The sequence below is a fragment of the Poecilia latipinna genome, unplaced genomic scaffold (genome assembly GCF_001443285.1).
Source record: "Poecilia latipinna isolate Pla-1442-1.1 unplaced genomic scaffold, P_latipinna-1.0 Scaffold1727, whole genome shotgun sequence".
NCBI lineage: Eukaryota > Metazoa > Chordata > Actinopteri > Cyprinodontiformes > Poeciliidae > Poecilia > Poecilia latipinna.
Window position 1 is genome coordinate 1,022 of NW_015114343.1, and position 22,000 is coordinate 23,021.

The 22,000-nt window shown below is 38.0% G+C and overlaps 1 protein-coding gene across 1 annotated transcript; it reads right to left on the reverse strand.

Moving 5' to 3' along the window:
* Positions 1 to 523: 523 nt before the first annotated feature.
* On the reverse strand, positions 524 to 21,292 carry LOC106964843 (multidrug resistance-associated protein 1-like; the record flags this gene model as incomplete). The annotated part of the gene is made up of 3 exons (XM_015060579.1): positions 19,949 to 21,292; positions 1,825 to 2,001; positions 524 to 649 (listed from the first exon to the last, which is right to left on the reverse strand). Coding segments are annotated over exons 1-3 (381 nt in total), but the record flags the coding sequence as incomplete, so codon positions are not given.
* Positions 21,293 to 22,000: the final 708 nt, after the last annotated feature.

Sequence of the window (22,000 nt, forward strand, 5' to 3'; positions counted from 1 at the left end):
CTGCCCTGAGCATGACATTCTTATTCCAGATGTGTTACAAACTTCTTTTCATGCAGTAAATTCTGCAACAGGTTCCCATGAACTGAACGACGAGACAAGTTGTTTGCCTTCACATTTATACGTTTTCCTATAAAAACAGAAGGTTTGGCTGCCTTCACTGCTGGAGACCAGCTTGAATGCTCAACCACAGGGGAGCTGCAAATATTCATCTCCGCATGACGCTGCTGCGTTAGAGCAAAACAATCTTATGCTAACACAGTTTGTTACAACAATAGTTAGCATATCATTTTCATACGAGATGAAACCTGCAATCTTAATTTAAAAAAAAAAAAAAAAATCTGTAGGGAGTGCTGCTGGTCCCATCTGTTATCACTGCAACAGCATCACAGATGTGAGCGCCATACTTTGAATTTGCATATGCAAAAATAAATGTACAACCCCTATGCTGCAGGACATACAGTCCATGAATGGCCTTTTGTAAAGCTGTCGCTCTTTGACCCATGCTACGCTGCACGTTCCTTACCATGGTGATGCCGAGCACCAGCGGGGAGATGAAATAGATGGGGGGCGGGGACTGACCCTGCTGCAGCTCGTGAAATGTGTGGAAGAGGTCGGCCCAGCACACGATCCAGAGCAACAAGCCGAACGCCTGAGGGAAAAGGAAAAGCAGAGTGAGAATAAAACAAATGAAACGACAGAAAAACAAAGAAGAGGTGGGAGAAACAGGAGAGAAGGGTTCAGCGGTTCACTTCCTAGTGGGAAAAACAGGAAGTTGATCATTTAGTTTTTATTTGTCTGTGGTGTGATGATTTGAATGAAGCCTTCCTTTACTTCACCTGTTCTGGTTTACAGATCAAAGGTGCATGTGAATTAAAACTAAACACACTTTTTAAACAGTTTCTATTGTTTATGAATCATAGTTTATACACTTTTCCAATAGTAAAGTTCAAACACTTTTCAAGCATTTTCAAGGTACGTTTTCAAACCTTTCCATCACCACACTTTGGAGATGAAACCAGAATAAATGAATTAAAAACGACAGATTCAATTCACTATTAGATGACATCATTTATTCCTGTGGTAGTAACCTACAGTGCAGGGACAAAGAAAGCTAAAATACAGTTTTGTTTTCAAAATTCTCTTTAACAAACCTAACACACTCACCTGGTCCGAGAACGAAGCAAAAATTTTATAATTTCAATAACCTAATTAAGATATAAAATATAAATCAACCTTTTTCTCAAATACACAGATTAATAAGTCGTTGAGCCACTAGGAGTAATAAATATTCATTACATTGAAACAATCCAAGCAAATCATGTTAAGGTAAATTATCTTAGAGCTCAAATTAAATACTTAAACATAATATACTTAAAAAAATTTTTTTTTTAAATGTTCTCTCAACGTTTTCTGGCTTTTAGCAATTAGAAATCATTTTGGTAATTCTAAGTTACCTGAGACAAGAAAAAGTTTGTCTTATTTAACTTCAGGCAGTCAGAAAAAAATGTGTGTTTTCATTCAGTGTATGAAAATATCTGGTTTCAACTCTAAATAAAATTAGACTTTTAATCAAACATTTGATGGCACTTTGTTACAAAATGGCGTGCTTTAAATATCACACACTTTCATGGACTCCAAACCTTGAAAACACCTAATTTAAATCAAGCCTTTCAAGGATTTCAAGCACCTGTACAAACGCTGTCGATTCAGAAATCTGGACTTTAAGTTTCAGGCTCCTCCATGATCGAGCTCCTTCCTATATTACTGAACTATTTACCGTTTTTTTCCTTAAGATCTTACTTAATGAGACAATGTCCCACTTACTGTTTTGAACCTGTTCAGCAGCGACATCATGATGTACCCTCGGCTGCTCTTCTTCAGGTAGTAGATGTAGGCCGGAGAGGCTACCCATAGGAAGACGCAGGGCAGCCATGCCAGGACGGACAGCTGGAAACACTCGGAGAGGTCGGGCAGGTCTGTGTGGAATGTCTGGTTGGGTTCCTGCAGAGGACCAGACGATTGGCTGGTTAGTTCACACAACAGGGTGTCTCAAAAAGAAAAACTCCAGATTACAACACCTGGGTCATCTCACTGGACAGGACAGAAGCTTCAAAATAGACAGAATCAGAGTCAGAGAGATTAAACAACACGGTTATGGTTAGTTTTTTAGATCAAGTAAAGGAAAACAAAGGAATCCTGAGCAAAAACATCTCAGTTGTTACTTTGTTGCACCAGAAGCCCAACAAAACTTTCCTCAGAGCCTGGAGTCAAGAAGCAACAGACTTCCTCCCTCCATAAAGTGTTCATAGCTCTTGAACTGCACCACATTTTGTCACCTTACAACCATAAACCTCAATGTGAGTTCAAGTTGATTCTTTTTTCTATTTTCAGATGACAATGTCTGGATTATTATTTTATAGCCAAAGCTTCTTCACAACTATTATTCTATAAATATTTGTTTTATTCCTGTCTTCATGGTGATACCTGTTCACTAACGTTCTATAACGAAGCTCTGAGAACATCTTAAATTAAAATACATGCAGAGGAACTTCTTTTACTTATCATTTAAGTTGTCAAGGTCTCCGAGCGTTTTATTGGGGACCAAAACTGTGACATTTGTTACATTTTCAGCTGATGTGGTTCGCCTTCACACTGCAAGCTAAACTCTTCAAAAACCTGTTCACCTCCTCACCTGTGGTGGCGCTGTATAAAGAACCACAGAAGGTAACGACACAAAAACCTCTGAGGAAAACATGAGGGCAGCTTCCTTATTCATGAAATGTAAACAAATGTGGAATGACATCTGATTTTAGCTGGTGTAGGATTGAATTGGTTTGTAGAAGACCACAGGCCATTTCTCCCGCTAGCGTTGGACTCGTTTGTTTTGGTTACATTTACCCATAATGCCCCGCGCTAGACTCCGCTTCCTGCTTTTGGAGCGGTCTCTGGTCCACTTTGCGTTCACATAGGCTTTCGAACAGAACCGGAGTTCACTTCAACCGAACCAAGACCAAGGCTTGTAGGCTCAGACTTTGTAGACAAACAACTAGAGTTCGATTAAAGCGGACTAAACGGGGCTGGTGTGAACGCGTCCTAAATACATTTATAAAACCACAAATTATTTTCTTTTCAATTCACAATTTAGCTTTTTCTTTTTGCTCTGTGACATAAAACCCACTCAAACACATTCAAGTTTGTAGTGGGTGAAAGAAAATTCAAAGGTCATGAATGCTTTTTCAAAACACAGTAGCAGCTGGAGGATCAGGTTTACATTATTGAGCTCCTTTCATGCCTGACGTGCATTCCTATTACCTGTAGGGACACTTTGGCCCTTTGCAGATTCCTACACAACTTCTTGAGGTGAGAAAAGGAGACATTTTGAACTGACTTTGAAAACTAACAACTAGGATGGACAATGTGGACCTAAAAATTCTATATTTCTTCCAGTGGTAACTTTCTATTTATTGAATTTACACTCATAAAAAGACACTAAAAGACATTTTACTAGAATTGATTAGGTATTTCTCATCTTTATTAGAAAGAACCTTCAACAATGCTTCAAAACACAAATATCTTGACAGGAGACAATCAGACTGAAGAGAAGCAACTGAAGCTGCAGGAACCTGACACACTTTCCCACTGATACGAGATGCAGAATCCGTCTTCATCTGCTCCCCGTAGCGATTTCAGTAAACAGTTATTTGTTGCCTTTTTAATGTACAAGAGTGGTATTAAAAGATTTAATGCAAGACAGTGTTATTAAAAATATCCAATATTTCAAAGAGTGCTTAACGGTATTAAAAAAGACACCGCCCAGTGGCTCTGAAGGCCAACATTTGTGTTGCCTGAGGCACTTAAAGAAAATCAAAAATCCATATTTGCCCCCATCATGAATCTGGATTTGACCTCTGTGTACAATGGATGTGTTGTAGTCGCCACACTGTAAAAAAATTTGAAGATTTTTTTCTGGGTTTTTTGTTGTTGTTTGTTTTGTGACACAACCATTTCAGATTATTAAACAAATCTGAATGCAAAGATAACCAATCAATCAGAAATCAAACATTTCTGAAAAAAGGGTAATTCAAAGTGTTCAAATAATCCAAGTGATCAATAATCCATATTTTTTATGGTTCAAAGCAACGGCAAATAGGTGGGTTTTTAGTATTAATTTAAAGGAGCTCAGTCTTATAATCTTATTTTCTTTTATAACTTGCAGTAGTAGATGTTTAATGAAAGGGCTCCAAGGATTGAGCCTTGGAGAACCCCGTATGTAAACTATAAAACAAACAGCCTCCAAGTAAAGATTTTACTAATCAAAGCAAAACAAATATGCAATTGAGCAAATAAGTTTTCTGCTGAACTCTAAATCAGCAGTGCAATTCAAGATTCTTATTACTTTTTCTCCTATTTTCATTTTGGGAACAAAACAAGAATACTTTTGACTGCACTGTGTCTGACTTCAAGTGATTTTTCACAGACTTGAAAAATGTTAACCTTAATATAAAGTTGTGCCTCTTTCTTAGAAGAAATCAATGAGTGTTCATCCAGTGAACTCTGAATGAACTTAAACTCTTAGAGCTACACTCCATGAGTTGTAACAGTGATTCAGCATTAAGGTGAGACTCCGTCACACCAAAACTTGTGCAATAGTCGTGACTCATCCTTTAAGGTGGAGATCATCCGGAGGTGAAAGATAAGGTAAACATATTTCATACTGCAGTGAGTCGTGACCCCTAGCGCTGCTTCCCTGGACAAACATGCCTGAAAGCCCGCCCACAGGCGGTTCAAGATAAACACAGCTGCCAACCTCCCCTGCTCCACAGACCACTCCTATCAGTACTAACCAGTGTCCACCACTGAGTGTGTGAGCAGAAGAAGAGTGAAGAAAAGAGATAAAAATGTCTGCGTCTACCTCAGAGACCTATTCCGAGGAAACACATTTTGACTGCTTGACTAAACAAAAATAGAATTTGGGTACGTTTTAGTTTTAGACATCGAAATTGACAAATTCAGCTTGACGTCTCATGGCTTTCTTTTTACTTGAGACCTTCTCTATATCGCTCTATTTTAATAATTCAAACACCAAATATACCTTAATATGTGTGTCACAAAGCACAGTGGAAACCGACTTGGTGATACGGCATAAACTAACAGCCCAATCACCATTAAGGAAAAAATAATGGTGGTCTTGGATTGGCTGGTTCTGCAACCGCCAGTCAAAGCATGTCTAGCAGCATTTCTACTGGGTATTTCAGCTTCCCAAACATCATTTCCTTTCTAGTATTTCAAATATGCTCTACAAAAAAAATTAATTCATTAAAAAAAATTTGCTAATACATTGGCATTAGAAAAATGCAGAGAAAAATCAAATATCCTATTTAAAATATAAAAAAAATGTGAACAAGTTCAAATGGTAAGTAAGTAAGTAAGTAAGTAAGTAAACTTTATTTCTATAGCACTTTTCACAGACCAGGGTCACAAAGTGCTGTACAAAATGTAAAAATAAATAAATTAAAAGCAACATACAAAACAATAAAACAAGTATTACGCTAAAAAGCAAGTTTAAAAAAGTGGGTCTTAAGTTGTTTCCTAAAAGTGTCTATACAATCCAGAGATCGAATGGTGCAAGGTAGCTCAAATGGTGTGAATACTTTTGTGAGACACTGCACACCTGACAGTAAGTCAGCAATTGCTGAAAATGACAGAGGTTTAACTCTGAGTAGGACCATCTAAATCCCCAGTTGCTGCTTTTACTGTTTCGTATAGAGCTTAACTAAGTCAGAGGACTCCAAAGCTCTTTACACTGCAGTCTGTCATTCATTCGCACATTCACACGCATGATAGTTTAAACTACTGACGATATGTAGATGCAGTGCGAAGAAAAAAAAAGTATGTTGGAATGATTTTGCCAACAATGGCAATCAATAAAGGAATAAAACAATATCTTGATTAAGAAATTAATGTGGCAAATATTCCAACAAAAAATAAATAAGAACTTTACAAACTTATTTGATTACAGAGTGGCAAAATTTATAATAGTTTTGATTTAACATTGTTTAATCTTCAATTTTTTATAGATTTTTATATTTTTTTTATTCATATTCAAATTTTTATTTATTGTTAGTTTCTTAGATCATACATTGATTTATTTTCTCCTATTTCCTTTTTTCATTTTGTCTTCTGTTTTTTTCTAATTTACCTTGTTTTTCCCCTTCATGTTCTACTTAGTTTTTCCTTCTGAATCTTTGCAGGAGCTAAACTAACCAAAGGAGAAGAGGGTCTAGTGGGCGGGAACTCAGAGCCCGCTTCTCACCTATTGGCCAATATCAAGATCCAAGCTGGGAAAGATTTGTATTTTTCATTGTTGGATACAATGTTTCCCACATTAATTACACTTTCAAGCCATTTATAGCCATCCTCCAGTGTTGGCAGGATCAGTCTTCCATAGGAACAAAGGCGCTTCTAAAAACAGGACAATTTATTGTAGAAACAAATTATTCTGGAAAGATTTGAAGCAGAGAGGAAGCAAAGCCAAGGAGTTGGAGAAAAAGGCAACAAATTACATCAATGTAAATAGTTTATATTATCTGAGGCCAGTTCGGCAAAGGCAGAGATCATGTGAGGAATTTAACTATTCGAGAATTTTATACGAACAGGATACAGCTGGGACAGACTAGAGCAGGAAATGAAGTAAATCATGACACCAAAAGAGAAACAAGAGCCACAGATGGAGCTGTGATAACCGATATGGAAGAAGATTCAAAAAGGAAGTTATGTCTTCAATGTGGCAAGATGTATAGTTCATAATCTCACACACAGCACCACTCCTTCCTTATTAGTTACCTAACATGTTTCCTTTAAGCCCTGAGATGTGAGGAAGAGGTAAAACGGGTAAACAGAAAAGAGAGAAAAGCTAAAACGACAGGAAGGAAGATAAAACAGACAAAAATTTGTTTATCCACCTCCCACTCCATCCTAATATCATTCATAAACAACATTCCCTCATATTTTGATTCCTCTGTTTGAGGCAGAAACCCAGACGAAGCAATTCTGATTATAATCAGTCAAATGTGCCTCAAAGCTTTAGCTCAAAATGAAACATTTTTATTTTATTCTGGCTTTTATGGCCAGGATTTATTGAACCCCCAAACCTGAGGAGGTGGAGTGGAAACTGATTGACATACTGCTGTAAAGAGTTCACACCCAAACCTTCAGAACAAGTTTTTAATCAGGTTTAAAATGAATGTACAGACATAAGTCTGAGTGACACAAGTTCCTCGCATTCTGGGTGAACTTCCAAGTATTCTTAGAGGCAGTTTTGTTGCATAAACACACTCTCTTAAAAAAAAAAGATTAGATTAGATGCAACGTTGTGTTTTACGATTACTGGCAGATGATTTTGCAACTGCTCAAGCATTCGTGGAACGCTTAACCAGCAAATGTCAAGCTACAAAACCATAATTCAAGAAGTTAGCACAAAATGAGAAGAATAGTTCGCATTAAGAGGAAATGTGTGAACGGTGTTTAGAAAAACAAACAAAGGGCAACATAATTACAAAAACTATTTCTACTGATAATCATCGAAAAAGGGGGAAGCTGCTGTTGAACCATTATTGTCTAACCATATAGTTCAGGCATCCCAGAGAGCTGAAAGACAGTGATGACAGAGCGAGGCCCGTTGCGCCTTTTCATTCCTCCTCCTGTTGCTATGAGATGAAGATGACACAACTAAACTGTAGCTATAGTTATTTCCTCTCCAGCGACTCTTTATTCCTCTGGAGGAGAGTTGCAGAGCACGCAGGTATCGACAGGGAAACCAGACTGAAATGTGGCCTTTAAAATTTCTTACTGATTGCAACCACCCATGTCACTGAACAGGTTTGAATGAGCTGGTTACTTGGCAACAATGCTATCAAACCGTTTGTCCATAAAATGAAGGGGAAAGCCTACATTTGCCTCGTCTTTCGAATTTTAATGCTGGACTTAAACGAGGCAAAAGGAAATCCAACATTTTCATTATGATGCAATTGGAGGAAAGAAAAAATAACAGATGGGAAAGAAAGTCTGTGAAGGAAAATGATTATGCAGCTGTTTCTGCTGTAGTGAACCAGAGTTAGAATCATTATCTTCAAACGGAGAAACCCTGGAAGAGAGGCAAATCTTCCCTGACCTGACAGAGTTACCCCAATAGCACCGAGTATTTCTCCATTCTGTTCTTGGCGCAGCCTAAAATGTACAATTTTGCTAACTCAACAATGTCCCATTTGAGCACAGCTAAAGCACACCAACAGGAACGCCATCTCCGATAGAGCTACAGCCTGTCAGGGTTGGTGTTACATGTGCTCGGCCTGCTTTGACCTTGTCAGATTTATGTTCTCTCCTAATAACTAAAGCCATTAATTTGACAAAGAGCTATTTCCTCTTCATAATTTGCAAGTTGGCTGGCAAAAAATAATCTGTTTAAACTCCCACTGTCAGCACACAATGCAAGGCATATCCTGCTAGTCGCAGCCAGTTGTTTATGCCATGTTAACGTGGACTGATGTTTAAATAAGGATATAAAAGTCAATCCAGGGTATTGGCCTGGGGTTTTTTGAAATAATCAGCCTCACCAGATTTGAGAAACTTCCAACCCTTCCTCGGTGAGTCATGAGGCCACATTCTGTGCAGAATTTTTTTTTTTTTTTTTTTAAATCATTGAATTATAAACAAAACGGTATTATAGGCTGTACATGTTGATGGTAAAGAGAGAATCCTCCAATTTTCTGGGTCTTTTGCATGATGTGTTCAGATTATTTGGGCCAAATATTCCCAGGATCCTGCCAAAGGTGCATAGAGAGAGCAGTAGGAACCCCATTACAACGGATCTATCTGTAGATTTTTATGTGGAATGTAAACCCAAATTTTTTGTGAAGAATTTGCCTCTTCACTGATTTTTTCCCCCGTAAATTTTACCTAAAATATTTGAAAGAAAATGCCGGTTAGTTAGCAGGAAAACCTAGGCACAATGCTACTTGGCGTGGTATTATGAGTTTGGAGCCTCTGATTGGTTGTACCCCCAAGACTGGACTTTGGTGAACTGTAGCTGTTAGCTTCTATGATAGTGCTAAGATGGTTTCCACAGCATATTAAGGTATATTTTGAGTTAAAAATAAGGATGGTTCCAACTGTTTTTAAATGGAAGATTTTAGCTATTTGCTGGTGGCTGTGGGTCCAAACTTATGAATACTGGGGGTCTGACTGTTGCCAGATTGTAAGGCGTTTTCTGAAGTTTTGTTTCAAATCAAAACATCCTCAGCAGGAGCAAGGAGCGAGTTTACCAAAGACTGGAGATGTCAAATCAGATGAATCTGTGGAAACGTAAGCTAAAGCTACATCCCATAGGTTACATGTTAGATGATAGTAGACCCTAGAGAAGCATATTGACCTGACCTGCACAATCTCTATTTACTTAACACACAGAAGACAGTAGAGAGTGCAGAGTGTAAAAGGTCATTGGTGAGAGAGTTAAGTAAGACACAGTCACAATCACATGTTTTTCACGTTTCCACATGTTTTTGGACTGATTTTATTGAAGTATCGGACTATGACAGAATGTCGATTCATCAGTAATACGTTGTATTTAGGTACAAATACCGCTTGTTTTCAATCATAGCAGTCAAGAAGAACTGCAAAGATCTCAGCACACAACACAAATATAACGATGAGTTTGACCAGTGGGACAGAACCCTGTGAGAGGGAGAGATGGTCACCGACATTGTTTTGTCAGAAGATAACTGCTGGCCTATCAGTAAACGCGGCATAATCACAGACGGCTTTTATTGGCGGTAATGTGTCTGCTCGTGTCGGAGCAGAATTGCTGGAAACCCAATACGTCTGGTGTGTACTGTCCCCTGTGGATTCAATGCCAAGGAATAATAAATGTCCTCACCGAAGTTACGACGTTACGGACAATACTGGAGGAGCAGACAGATTATGGCCAAGATGCGGCGCCAGATTCTGATCCAATTTGGGGAGTCATTCAGAAAAAAAGTTGATTGAGAAGAGTCAAACAATTAACCTGGTGGAACAGGCCTTAGCTGGTAAAACTTTTGATATTTGGTGTAAGGCTACACCTTAACCTTAGATAAGAAGGACGTAGTTTATAATGCAACTAAAAGTGAAATCAATGCAAAATGGGGAAATTCCTTATTAACCTTTGAATTTTTATTGCGTATTGATCCGCCGGTTTCTCACCTGGTAACTGGAACCATTCATTATGTCAAATTTCTCAGGCATTTCTATAAACCTAACGAGTGCAATGCCTTTCCTTCAGACTACGTTTGCCGTTTCTAATGACCTACACCTTTCCGCTTTGCTTCTTGAGTTCCTGCCACACGCCTGACTCAATACAGATTTATAAAGTAAATAATAAGATCAAGTAGTTTATGCTTCAATTTATATGAAAAGTTGAGCTGTTTTCTAAGAAATCTGAGCAGTCAAAAAGCCACAATCTCCCGAGTCTTACAGTCTGTCTGCTTGGTATCTTAATGGAAAGTTGCGCATATAAATAATGAAATTAATACTTTAACAACATAACAGGTTTAAAATATGTTTTCCACTATTTTGTTTTTTAGTTTCTCAATGTTCCTACTTCTCTCCATGGCCTGCTCATATTATACTGCTCAAAAAAATAAAGGGAACATTTCACTTTAATTTTGTGTGTGGCTCCAAATCCAGGCCTCCATTGGTTAATAAATTTGATTTCCATTGATGATTTTTGTGTGATTTTGTTGTCAGCACATTCAACTTTGTACAGAACAAAGTATTCAATGAGAATATTTCATTCATTCAGATCTAGGATGTGTTATTTGAGTGTTCCCTTTATTTTTTTGAGCAGTGTATATTTTACTGATCTGATGAACTTTGTCCCGATCAGAGATGCACAGATTTTGCCAACAGCGTCATCTCTTAGAAGATGACGCTGTTGTTTTCTTCTTCTGCTCATCATCTGGTCCGTCTTTCTCTTCATCTGTTGGCCGTTTGGCACCACCAACAGACTGGCTAGTCTTATTTTAGACCCTGTCGGCGCTGACGCCCGCAGGGACCTCTAGTGGGTGGATACCGTTGTCGAGATTTAGGTCACACTGGCTTTGCAGTCAAGTGGACAATAGAGCAGACAAGGAGGTGTAAAACAGAGCTTTCACAAATCGGTTGTAAGAATAGGGTAGGGGGAAATGAGGATGCATCGGCTGGTAGGACAAGACAATAGACCGTATTGGGTTCACCAAAACAAGAAGATACCTTTTTTAAAAGATATAATTAGAACACAAAAAAAATCCCAATTTTTAAGTAAAAGTTTCACAAACTGTGTTTTTAGGAATGTCTGTAGAATATTCCAGTCCAGCTATCACAAGTCACTAACATTATTTTTCTAACATAATCCTAAAGTTGTTCTGGTGCCAACATAGAATTGATTTGTGTAAATAGAATAAAGGTTTCATGAATTTCAAACATCCAGTTGTTTTTAGATCAGACTAAACATTTTAGATTGTGAAACAGCCCGTTAGCTTAGCACCAACAGGAAGCTCAGAGGCCAAGTTCAGCCTTGTTAGCAGCAAACGGCTGGCCAGTCAGTTTACTGCAACACAATGCAAAGAAAAAATGTGCATAATATGCATACCGCAAATTTCTGCCTGGAATGTAATAAGTGTTAGCTAATTATTTAAATCACATAATCATCCCATAATCTTCATCTTCACATACAGGAATCATGACAGCTCACATTAGCTTCGCCAGATGAAGTCCCACAATGACTGTAGACTTAAAGTGACTTTTCAGTCAAGCGGAAAATCATCTGATCAGTTTCTTGGAGAACCTCTAAAATATGTATATTTTTAATTAAGAATTGAGAAAGTATCAGTGTTATGATTTAAGTCTATGAAGGTTTACGAGAGGAGACAGCAGTAAAAGGATCTCCACTCAGAATGGGAGGACGGAGACTCTAGAAGAGGAAGTGCTGCCAGCTAAACTCATTGACACCGATATAGAAATCATTAGCGCCATTGTTCAGGCGATTTAGACAAAACACTAGACTGTGCATCAGAGGATTTTCTGAACTTCGACGCTGACAGAATCGAACCAATTAAAGTAGATCCACTGCAGGCCTGTTGCAATAAGCAATAAACCAATTAATCACATAATTTAAAACAACCTCAATAATTTGCGTTTTCACAATTTATTGTTTTTCTCTTTTGCCTCTTTCTACCAAAACCTGAAAGACAAAAGTCTTCAGACTGGTGCATTGGTCTCTACTAGCACCATTTTATTTTGTTGTTTAATTTACTTTAGATATTTGAAATGTCGTTCAGTTTTAAATATTCATTAGAATTTAAAGTTTATTGATATCTCAGAATGTGTTCTTGCATTATTTTCCCATTACCGTTATATTACTTGAAAATAACCTCAAAAGAACAATATTACTGTTACAATTTATCGTCATATAAACTAATGTCATTTTGACTATGAAAATACGTAAGACAAATGTATTCATCAAATTTAAAACACTTTATTTCTGCTCTTGTAACCTGTAGTTTTAACATCACGCTCCTTCCTTCAAATTTTGAATACAGAAAACACATATTTCACAACTGTCTCTCTCCTTTGTTCCCTCTCTCTCTGTGTCAGGTTTTATATTTGGTTAGTAGTACTGAAGTCAGCGACATTTTAGGGATTTTTCAGCAAAATCGAAAACTGAAGTGACGCAACGTTTCTAAATATACGAAAGAAGTAAAACAGATCCTGAAAATGGAGCAGTAGGGAAGTTTCCCACGGAGCCCAACGTGTCACAAAAACTCGTCGTGCCATGGCGGCTTCCTCTTTGCGGTTTCGATTCAGCTCTGGCTGCAGTCGCGTCCAGACCCTGATGCTTGCGGATGAATCAAAGAGCGGCACCTCCCTGCTTCTCCTGTCAGGGCTGCTCTTCCTCTTGGCTGTAATCCAAGATGCTGCTGACAGTCTGAATTGTTAGTATATAATGCTGCTGATAAACAGGCTTCGGGTGAGCCTGGTAATGTATGCGGTACATGCCATGCATTCTGTCTGCTTCTGCATTCATCCGTGAACAGGTGACGCCTTTGAAGAGAACATTCTGTTTATTAAATTATACACGTGTCTGGCAGAAGTTTTCCACATTGTGTCACACTACAGCCACACAACTTAATGTATTTTACTGATATGTTATGTGAGGGAGCAATGCAACACAGTTTATAATTCTGAAGTCAAAGGAAAGGAATGTATAGTTTGAGACTTTTTTGCTATTTCTTCTTTGCCTTTCACAGCGAATCCTTAGTCCGTTGGGGTATGTCACTACTGACTCTGCATGTCATCTAGGCCATTTTGTCTTTGCAATGTAGCTCAATTTATGTCAGGTTACACGGAAATTATCTGCAAACATTAATTTTATGGACTTTGACTGGGTGATTTTAAAAACATGAACTTGCTTTATCCCTTTCTTTGGCTACATTCAAACAGCAGAACTTACTATTTAATTATTTTTTGCTGAAATACAAATTGTTTTTTGGGTGGTAGTTCATACTACTAACTAAATGCAACCTCAATCAGACTTTTGTGTGAACAGTTTAAAAGCTAAAAGCAACCCACATGTGCAGAAGAAGAACACAGATGCCTCACCTCAACGCATTGTTTACCTAAGAGATCATTGATTTCGTCGTCACATATAATATTGCCACAATTTCATAACAAGACAAAGGAAAGTACGAACAAAGGAGTGTGCCAAGTGTCGACACTGCTTTCTTCAGCCATTATTCACATAGGAAATTGCCACATCTGCCTTCTTCTGGTGCAGAATTAAGGCGCAAGTCTCACATCGATGAAGTAAAAATCTAATAAAATGCGACATCATCATTTTGACTGCAGACACTTTGAAAACTATTGCATACGTACTCAATTTTGTACCACATCATACAAATAATTGGTTTATTTATACACATGGAGGTGGGAAAAATTGGATGTTTTGTTGGTGAAAAGATCATAGTTGGGTCATTCAGACTGCTGTGACAAAGCTGCCCTCATGAAATCATAAAGGGGGCTGGGTGATAAATCAAATTTTCAGTTTATGAAGATTTATCTTTGTGAAATCTGTATTATTTCTTTTTGCACCAATGCACTCCTCTGGTTTCCATAGTTCGCCTGCCACCATCTTTTTTCTTAAGAATGTTTTACAGCTTGTAATTATTGGGACTTTGTTGTGTCAGGTAAACTCCCTGAAAGAACAAAAATCAGAGCAAGTTTGGGAGAACATTTAGTTTTCTCATTTGTAATAATACACTGCTCAAAAAAATAAAGGGAACACTCAAATAACACATCCTAGATCTGAATGAATGAAATATTCTCATTGAATACTTTGTTCTGTACAAAGTTGAATGTGCTGACAACAAAATCACACAAAAATCATCAATGGAAATCAAATTTATTAACCAATGGAGGCCTGGATTTGGAGCCACACACAAAATTAAAGTGAAATGTTCCCTTTATTTTTTTGAGCAGTATATATAAAGAAAATAAAGTTGGAAAAATGAAATTGATCCAAATCGGAAATTGGAAAAAATAATCACATTTGGATCGCTTTTGCCTGCTGTGTAAATGTAGCCTTACTCTATCCCCTGTATGGCTTATAGCAAATTGCTAAGTTGAGTTATCATGTCTTTCTCATAACAATGGCTTTCTTGTTGCCAGATTTGTGAGGGGAACTACTAACAAGTGTCTTTTCCGCAGATTCTCTGCAGCTCCTCCTCCATATTAACAACTGGCCACTAGGTTGCTTTTCTCTGTAGTTCTCTTCTTTGCCTCGCCTATCATTACTCCTTGAAATTTGAGATAATCGCATAGGGTAACTTCCTAAGAGAGATGGATGAACTTAAGTTGCACTGAACAGTAGCTTTGTATTGTTAGATTGGTTTTGATCCAGAGGCATCTTGCTGCAGTCTTTGCCGAGTTTATGACATACTTCATCAACTTTGCCATCAGGTCTGCTTGCAGTTTCAAGGCATTTCTTCAGAAAACCTCTGTGCTTTGCTACAACCCTTGTTGTGCATCAATGAAGCAATAACCATATCACCTCAAAGCTGTTAAAAACAAACCAACAAGGAGAGACATGGTTTGTGATTGGCCTTCTCTTGCTCCAACGCCAACCCCTAACAGAACCTGTTTAGGTTGGGCTTGACTTGATCATGCCCTTAACAAACTCAATAGTTTTCTGGGCATGTTTGAACTGCATGGGGAAGGGCCGTCCCCCGCAATCTCTGGAAACTCACTGCAACATCACTTGAGCTGTAGCCAAGCCCAGACGTACATGTAGATCTTGTTAAAATGAGGCATGACAAGCAAACGCTCCCTCTGGGGCAAGACTTCAAAAGCTCTTCGTCTTGACGGGACACACAGCGCATTTCACTGAGGAACCACAGTTAAGCCACAGTTAAAGTTTGTTTGAAAACTGCCATACTGTTTCTACTGCTTCATTTTTAAGCCTCATGAAGTTTTAAGAGATGGGGTCATTTGGATCGAACAAGTTTGTTTTTTAAGAGGATTTCTTGTGTGTGTGGTTTCGGGAACTGACGGTCTGACGGGACAATCTTCACCCCTGCTTTCACGCTAGGACCGTGGGATGGTAAACAAAACAAATAGAAAAGATATTTGCAGATTTACCCATTTGCACATTTTTTCTTGAAAAATAACTCCAAATTTTTTGTGGAAAATTCACCCATTTGCGGATTTTTTTGTTTTTTGCAAAACCAATCTAAAATATTCTGGATTTTAGGAAGGGGAAATGCAGCTTGGGAAGCTGAGATATCCAGACACAATGCTACTTGACATGCTATTGGCAAACCACCCAGTACAGGAGCACCATTCATTTTCCTAGGTGCTGATTAGCCTCAATAGGCTAACATCCACTAAGACCGTGGATGTTAGCCTATTCAGTAGTATCAAGACGGTTTACACTTTGTGTGTTAATGCACACTAAGGCATATCTGGAGTTTGAACAAGTAAAATTGGCAGGTATAAGCATTTTTAGAGGGAATCCCCGGTATTCTTGCACAAGACCAAAAAGCAGAACAGAAAAAAAGAATATTTGGTACAATGAGCATTTTAAAACTACAAAGTCTGACAAGTGTCTACGTTTCTTCATTAAGCTAACTGTATTTATAAAAGAGAGATAAAATAACATTAGTTTATTACATTGCAACTTGTTTTTTTCTCAACTGTAGAAATTATTGTTACTTTTCAGTTTTTATTAAAAGCAGCAGCTTTAACTATTGGTGAAAACATCAGGCCATGGAGGAAGTGAGGTACCTTTGTTCAAGGGTGTCATATTCTGAGTCTTACATGCAGCGGTTTGTCCTAATATAAACCTTGTTTGAGCTGTCAAATGGACTTCAAGCTGCTGCTTAGACGTCTTAAAAAGAACAACTCTGTAAATAGGGCAATTGATCAAGCCTAAGTATTAACTCTGACCTGCACTCAGCATGCACTGCTGAAAGCTGGGGGATTACAGATGCCTCCTGTTTGTTTGAAGTGGACGTGAATAGCAGCAACTAGTTTACACCACCTGTCATGGCCTCACAAAACAGTTGCATCTCTCAGCGGGTTCTACCCAGAGGCAAATCAGCTGGACACTCAAGCACAGCGATGTGTTCGTGGTGAAGGTGGTATTTAGGAAAGAATGTGGGCTGCACAGAGGAGAGGGAAGGAAATCTGGGGTTTCTTGATAGAAACTTAAGATTATTTTAGCTGCTCAAGTTGTCTTCAGAGCCATCAAGATTTCTGTAACAAGCATGTCGCAACAGAGAAACTAACCACAATAACCCAGATTCAAGAAAAAAAAGCTTTTCTTTTCAAGAAGAAGCCAAAGAACGATGCAGGTTTTTGTTTTTTTTATTATTATTATTATTATTATTTGCTTGAAATGGATGCATTTAAAAAACATTTTATTTATTTTATGTCACCATTTCCTGACTTTTCTTTCCTAAATTAGGTGCAACACTTCAGCAACTTCCCTTCGCTGCCTGAGAAATACTGACAGGAAGAAAATATGCTGACTTTTCTGTCCAGCAGAAAGGACAGAGGTGGAGAATGTGACCTTTGGTGAAGTGAAACAAAATATTGGTGTTAGGGGGACGTGAACGTGAGATAAAAAAAAACAAAAAAAAACTTCATAGCAGTTGCTCACATTTGCAATCATTTAGACAACATGAATGATAACCCAAGTCACATCTGCATATCCAAAACAACACAAAACAAAAAATAGATAGCTTACTATTTATCTTAGAAATAATAGAAAATATAAAATGGCAATTTATATAAATACTAACAATTAATCACATTAATTGATTACTTATGTGATGTAATTCTAGAACTGCTGCACTTTGACATGGCTGTTTTGATTAAATTTTAGTGCAAGATGTCTGAGTGACCTCCCAGCATGCAGTCCCACTAATGGCCTAGTCATGTGATTCAGGTGTTGGAGGAAAGGTGAATGTTAAGGCTGCAGGATTCTAGGAAAAATAAAACCGGTAACATCATCTACCTCTCTTTTAAATCCAGTTTGGAGAGCTTCAATTCAAAAACCTGAAACATCTTGAAGAGCAAGACTCTCAGCCACTCCAAGATAAACAAAGCGGGCCACTCCTTTCTACACACCTTTATTATTATTGTTAATAATAATATTTTATGTAACTGCGCAGTAATTTGTCTGAGCAATACAGTAAAATTATTATACAATGTAGTTTTGTGTGAAAACTAAATACAGTATTAGTGCACTCAGTTACTGTCAACTGTTGTATTTTTTTATTGAATGTTATGTGACTAACACAAAGTAATACATAACTGTGGAGTGGGAGAAAAATGACACATTTTTAACCAAAAAAATATCTAAAAATTGTGGCATATTGACTTACTAAGTCAATGATTTGTAGCATCACTGTGCTTTAACCACCTGTTTTTCTAAGCTGGTGTAACACCAATCCATGATACAATTTTAAGACATTTATTTGGGAAAAAATGGAAAAGTATGAGTCATTTTCGTTTATCATAATTATGTAGATTGTAATTTTGATTTTGTCCAATGGCAACGTTTTTGGTTTGAAAAGAGGCTCAATATGGTGATGAAGTTGCTAAATTGTCAGCGTGACCTAATGGGTGGGTCTGGCAGTCTGTCATTGGGGGTTAAGATCGGGTTTCAATACATGTATGTATTGGCCAATCGCCGATCACCCAAAATTAAGGAGATGAGGGCTAATTCATCAATCGGCTGATGTATCCTACAAATTAATCCAAATAAAACACGCCAAAGTGAGACAAAAAAATGGGAAAAAAATTTTATGAACACTGAAAAAGAACTGTATGTACATATTAAAAGGATGCATAACTATGATTGTGTGGAACTCAAAAAAGAACAAACAGAGTATGCTCTGGTTGTAAAACCGCATTTACGCCATTTCCCCTACTTTGACTTCCAAATTTTGACGTCCAATTTTGCTTCCAAAAATAAAACAGATACCTGAACATCATGAGCTTCAAAAAGCAGCTTGCAAATATTCTGGATCCGTCATACAGGTGAGACTCTGTTCTATCCACCATCTGCACCTTTTTATCACCGCTTCCCATAAAACAACGTTTACAGTGAGGAACCCTTTGATATAATTCAAACACAGACCTGTACTGTGGACAATAGAGGTTAACTTAGCCTTCTGATAAAAGCGTGTATGTAAAGGTAAATCATGAGGGTAAGGATAAATTAATTTTGTGAAATAAACAGATTGAAAAATACTGGAAAAATGTATTATAGACAGGTAAAATCAACCGGTAACAAAATGATGGAGAAAGCTCAAGATCCAAAACACACACACACACACACACACACACAGTTACAAACAACAAATGCATCTATCAAGCATGGTGTTTGGATGTGTTATGATTTACATGGATGTCAGGAAAAGCAAAAACAGGCTGTACTGACCAATAGGTAAGTGAGTTAGGTGGAAAATAACTTCTGTTTTTTTTAACACACATCAGCTTCACTATGCTAAAATAATCCATGGACTGTAAATGAGCAAACCCTCCACATGTTATCACTGCATACAAGTGATACTCAACAAAGCATTAAGCTTAGGACTGTACCGTATATTGTCTGTCTGCAATATCCAATATTGGAGCTGGACAGGACTGATTGGATGCAATACTTGGCACACTATTATGATTTTTAGAAAACATAAATTAACGCTCTGCCACTTAAGATTTTTATTGCCCTTGATGTATAATCCTGATGCAGTTTTTAATGGCCGAACTGTTAAAGCTCATTGAACTAGCTGGAGAGATAATGATGATGATGGTGAAGATGATAATGATGATGATCATGGAAAACAAAGAAAAGAGGCATGAAAACCTGAGTTAACTTATATTAAATGCAGTATTAAACAATAGAAATAGCTGCATGTCAAAGCCCTGATATAATGTTATTATGTTGTTTTTGGGACAATTTTATGATTGCACCAAACGAAAAAATTATGTATAATAGTATATATTGCAGTTATCTGTGTGCAATAATAGTCCTGGCAAGGCTACTGTCTAATGAACTTATCAGAGTTACGTTTGCACAACGCAAATAAGTCTGCAAAGCGCTTTAAACGCACTCCAGATGTAACAAGTTTGAGTGAACACTTCATTGGCTTCAACATGTCTTCCGTAAAGGCAACAAGAAAGTCTTCATGTTATTAACTGGGACCTCGTTAACACTGTAAATGCAATTAGGGGGCGAGAAGGGGGGATATTTATAGGAGCTGCGACAGATACTTCAGCTACCCGGAAAGACAACAAACGCTTTGCAGGTTCCAAACCACTGAGGAGGTGTTATTTAGCAGCCTACAGCAGCGGTGACGAGAAACGCACTCACCCAGAAGTGGAGCTTTGCTCCGCACAGCCACTCCATCTCCTTTGTGGCGGGAGAGCCGGTATCATCGGAGGAGTTCATTACTCCGTCGGTCTACGCGGAAAGGTCGAGTCCTGTCTGCGGAGCCGCTGTCCTTTATCCCCTCTTCACGCGGCAAGGCGCCCGCGAGCTGTCACATGCCACACGGACAGGTATGCGTCGCTGACCGAGGGGGCTCCCGGTTTCCTTTTTGCGTGTTCGACCGCGAGCCGTCCTGTCTCGGGAAACTGTCGGCTCCTTCCGCTTTGGCGAGGATCGGGAGGGGAAGAAGTCATTCGTATTCAGCCAAGAATAATTTTCTACAGGAGGAGGCTGCTCTGTCTCGATGGAAAAGGGAAGGCGTCAGCTTACTACCAAGCTCCGCCCCCTTCGTACCGAGTCTCCACGCCCCGCCCCTTCGCCTTACTAACACAGATCTCTGCTCAGCAGCGGGAGTCTCGGGTTCATTGCTGAGTCATGGCTCATGACAAAAATGACGTTAGAGGGACACCATGCTTTGCTCTTATTTACTTTTTACTCCAAATTAACAAAAACACAATGATCTAAATTCATGTGATTTATCTGAAGTCTTCCGTAAAAAGGTCAGAAGGTGACACTCAGTTAAGTAAACAAGACCATAAAGAACTACCTCATCTTGCAACAGATGGTGCTGGCCCCTCCAAGTAGTGATAGTCGCATCATGACTGTGTGAGATTACATGAAAAGAAGAAAACACCGACTGATGCAGGTGTGCGTTCATAAAAATGGGAAACGATGATTTTATAGCTTGGAACTAGTTAAAAAGTGTTCAGAAAAATCGCTGGAATCTCTTCATAAAGTAGAAATTTCTAACTAACCTTGACTTGAAATTCAAAATGGCCACCAAGCCTCAAATGCTAACTGACAGTAGCAGAAATAAACAACTTAATTGCAATTCTGAGGCTTTTCATGATATCAAATCACGTGTATACACACTACTGTACAAAAGAGGTGTTTAAGAAAAATATTCCTTTAGTGTTTGAATGCAGAGCTCCATGTTATCTGCTTGTTTTGCTAATAGCTGTTCACAATCAACAAGTGTCTGCACAGATCATCATCCCTCCACTGCCATGCTTGACAGTTGATATGACACGTGTGTTTTTGGTTTTCTCCAAAAGATGTCACTCCAGATCTTTTGTGTTGTTCTTTAGAGAGAGATTTTTTTTCTTTCCAGGCAATCTCTCCAAACAGGCTGTGCTCTGGGTTTATTCTCATTGCCTTCAGTGTTTAATATTCTGACTCAGCTCTTTTGTGGGATGGTCCAGATTTGCAACTGATTAAAATGTTTTTCAGTGTTAATATTTTCTCTCTCTCTAGTGATGTTCTTCGCGTTTTTAGAAAATAATAGAGAATGGCACAATGACGAATGCCTGTCATTTATGTAAAATTCACCTTCTTGCATTTTTGAGGTCTGTGTCCCTGTTGTTATAAGAAAAGCAAAGAAAAATTACCTTTGTTATTTTAGTAGTAGTTTCAGCCCCATCGTTCATTTTGATTATGTTGCTGATTAAATAATAATTGGGTTTTCCCCAGTGTATTTTAAGCCTGGCGGGCCACCAGGCTTTACTTGTGCCAACACCAGGCGAAGATTTGCTTATTTATTTAAGTCTCTTTAAAATGTTTGCATTTTTTAAGCCTTTATAGTTGGTGTTCAGGTAGTAATCTTCCAATGTTTTAATAACACATAATTATCAAGTGATATTTTCAAATTTCCTGTCAACTTTAAACATTTTTACCTCAAAAACACAATGGGTCGCTGGGTGAAGCCCCAGCGCCCAAACGAGAGGCTAAGCAAGATTTTTGGGGGGAAACCTTGTGGAACTTGTACATTTTGCAATATAAAAATAATTAATTTTCATATTTATTTATATTTTTATTTGGTTAAAATTAAAGATGGATGCACCTTTTATGCATTTATCTCCAGTTTTATAAAATATTTCATATGTCTACATATTAATTTGCAACATTCCAAGTCATGGAACTGTTATTTAGTCCAAA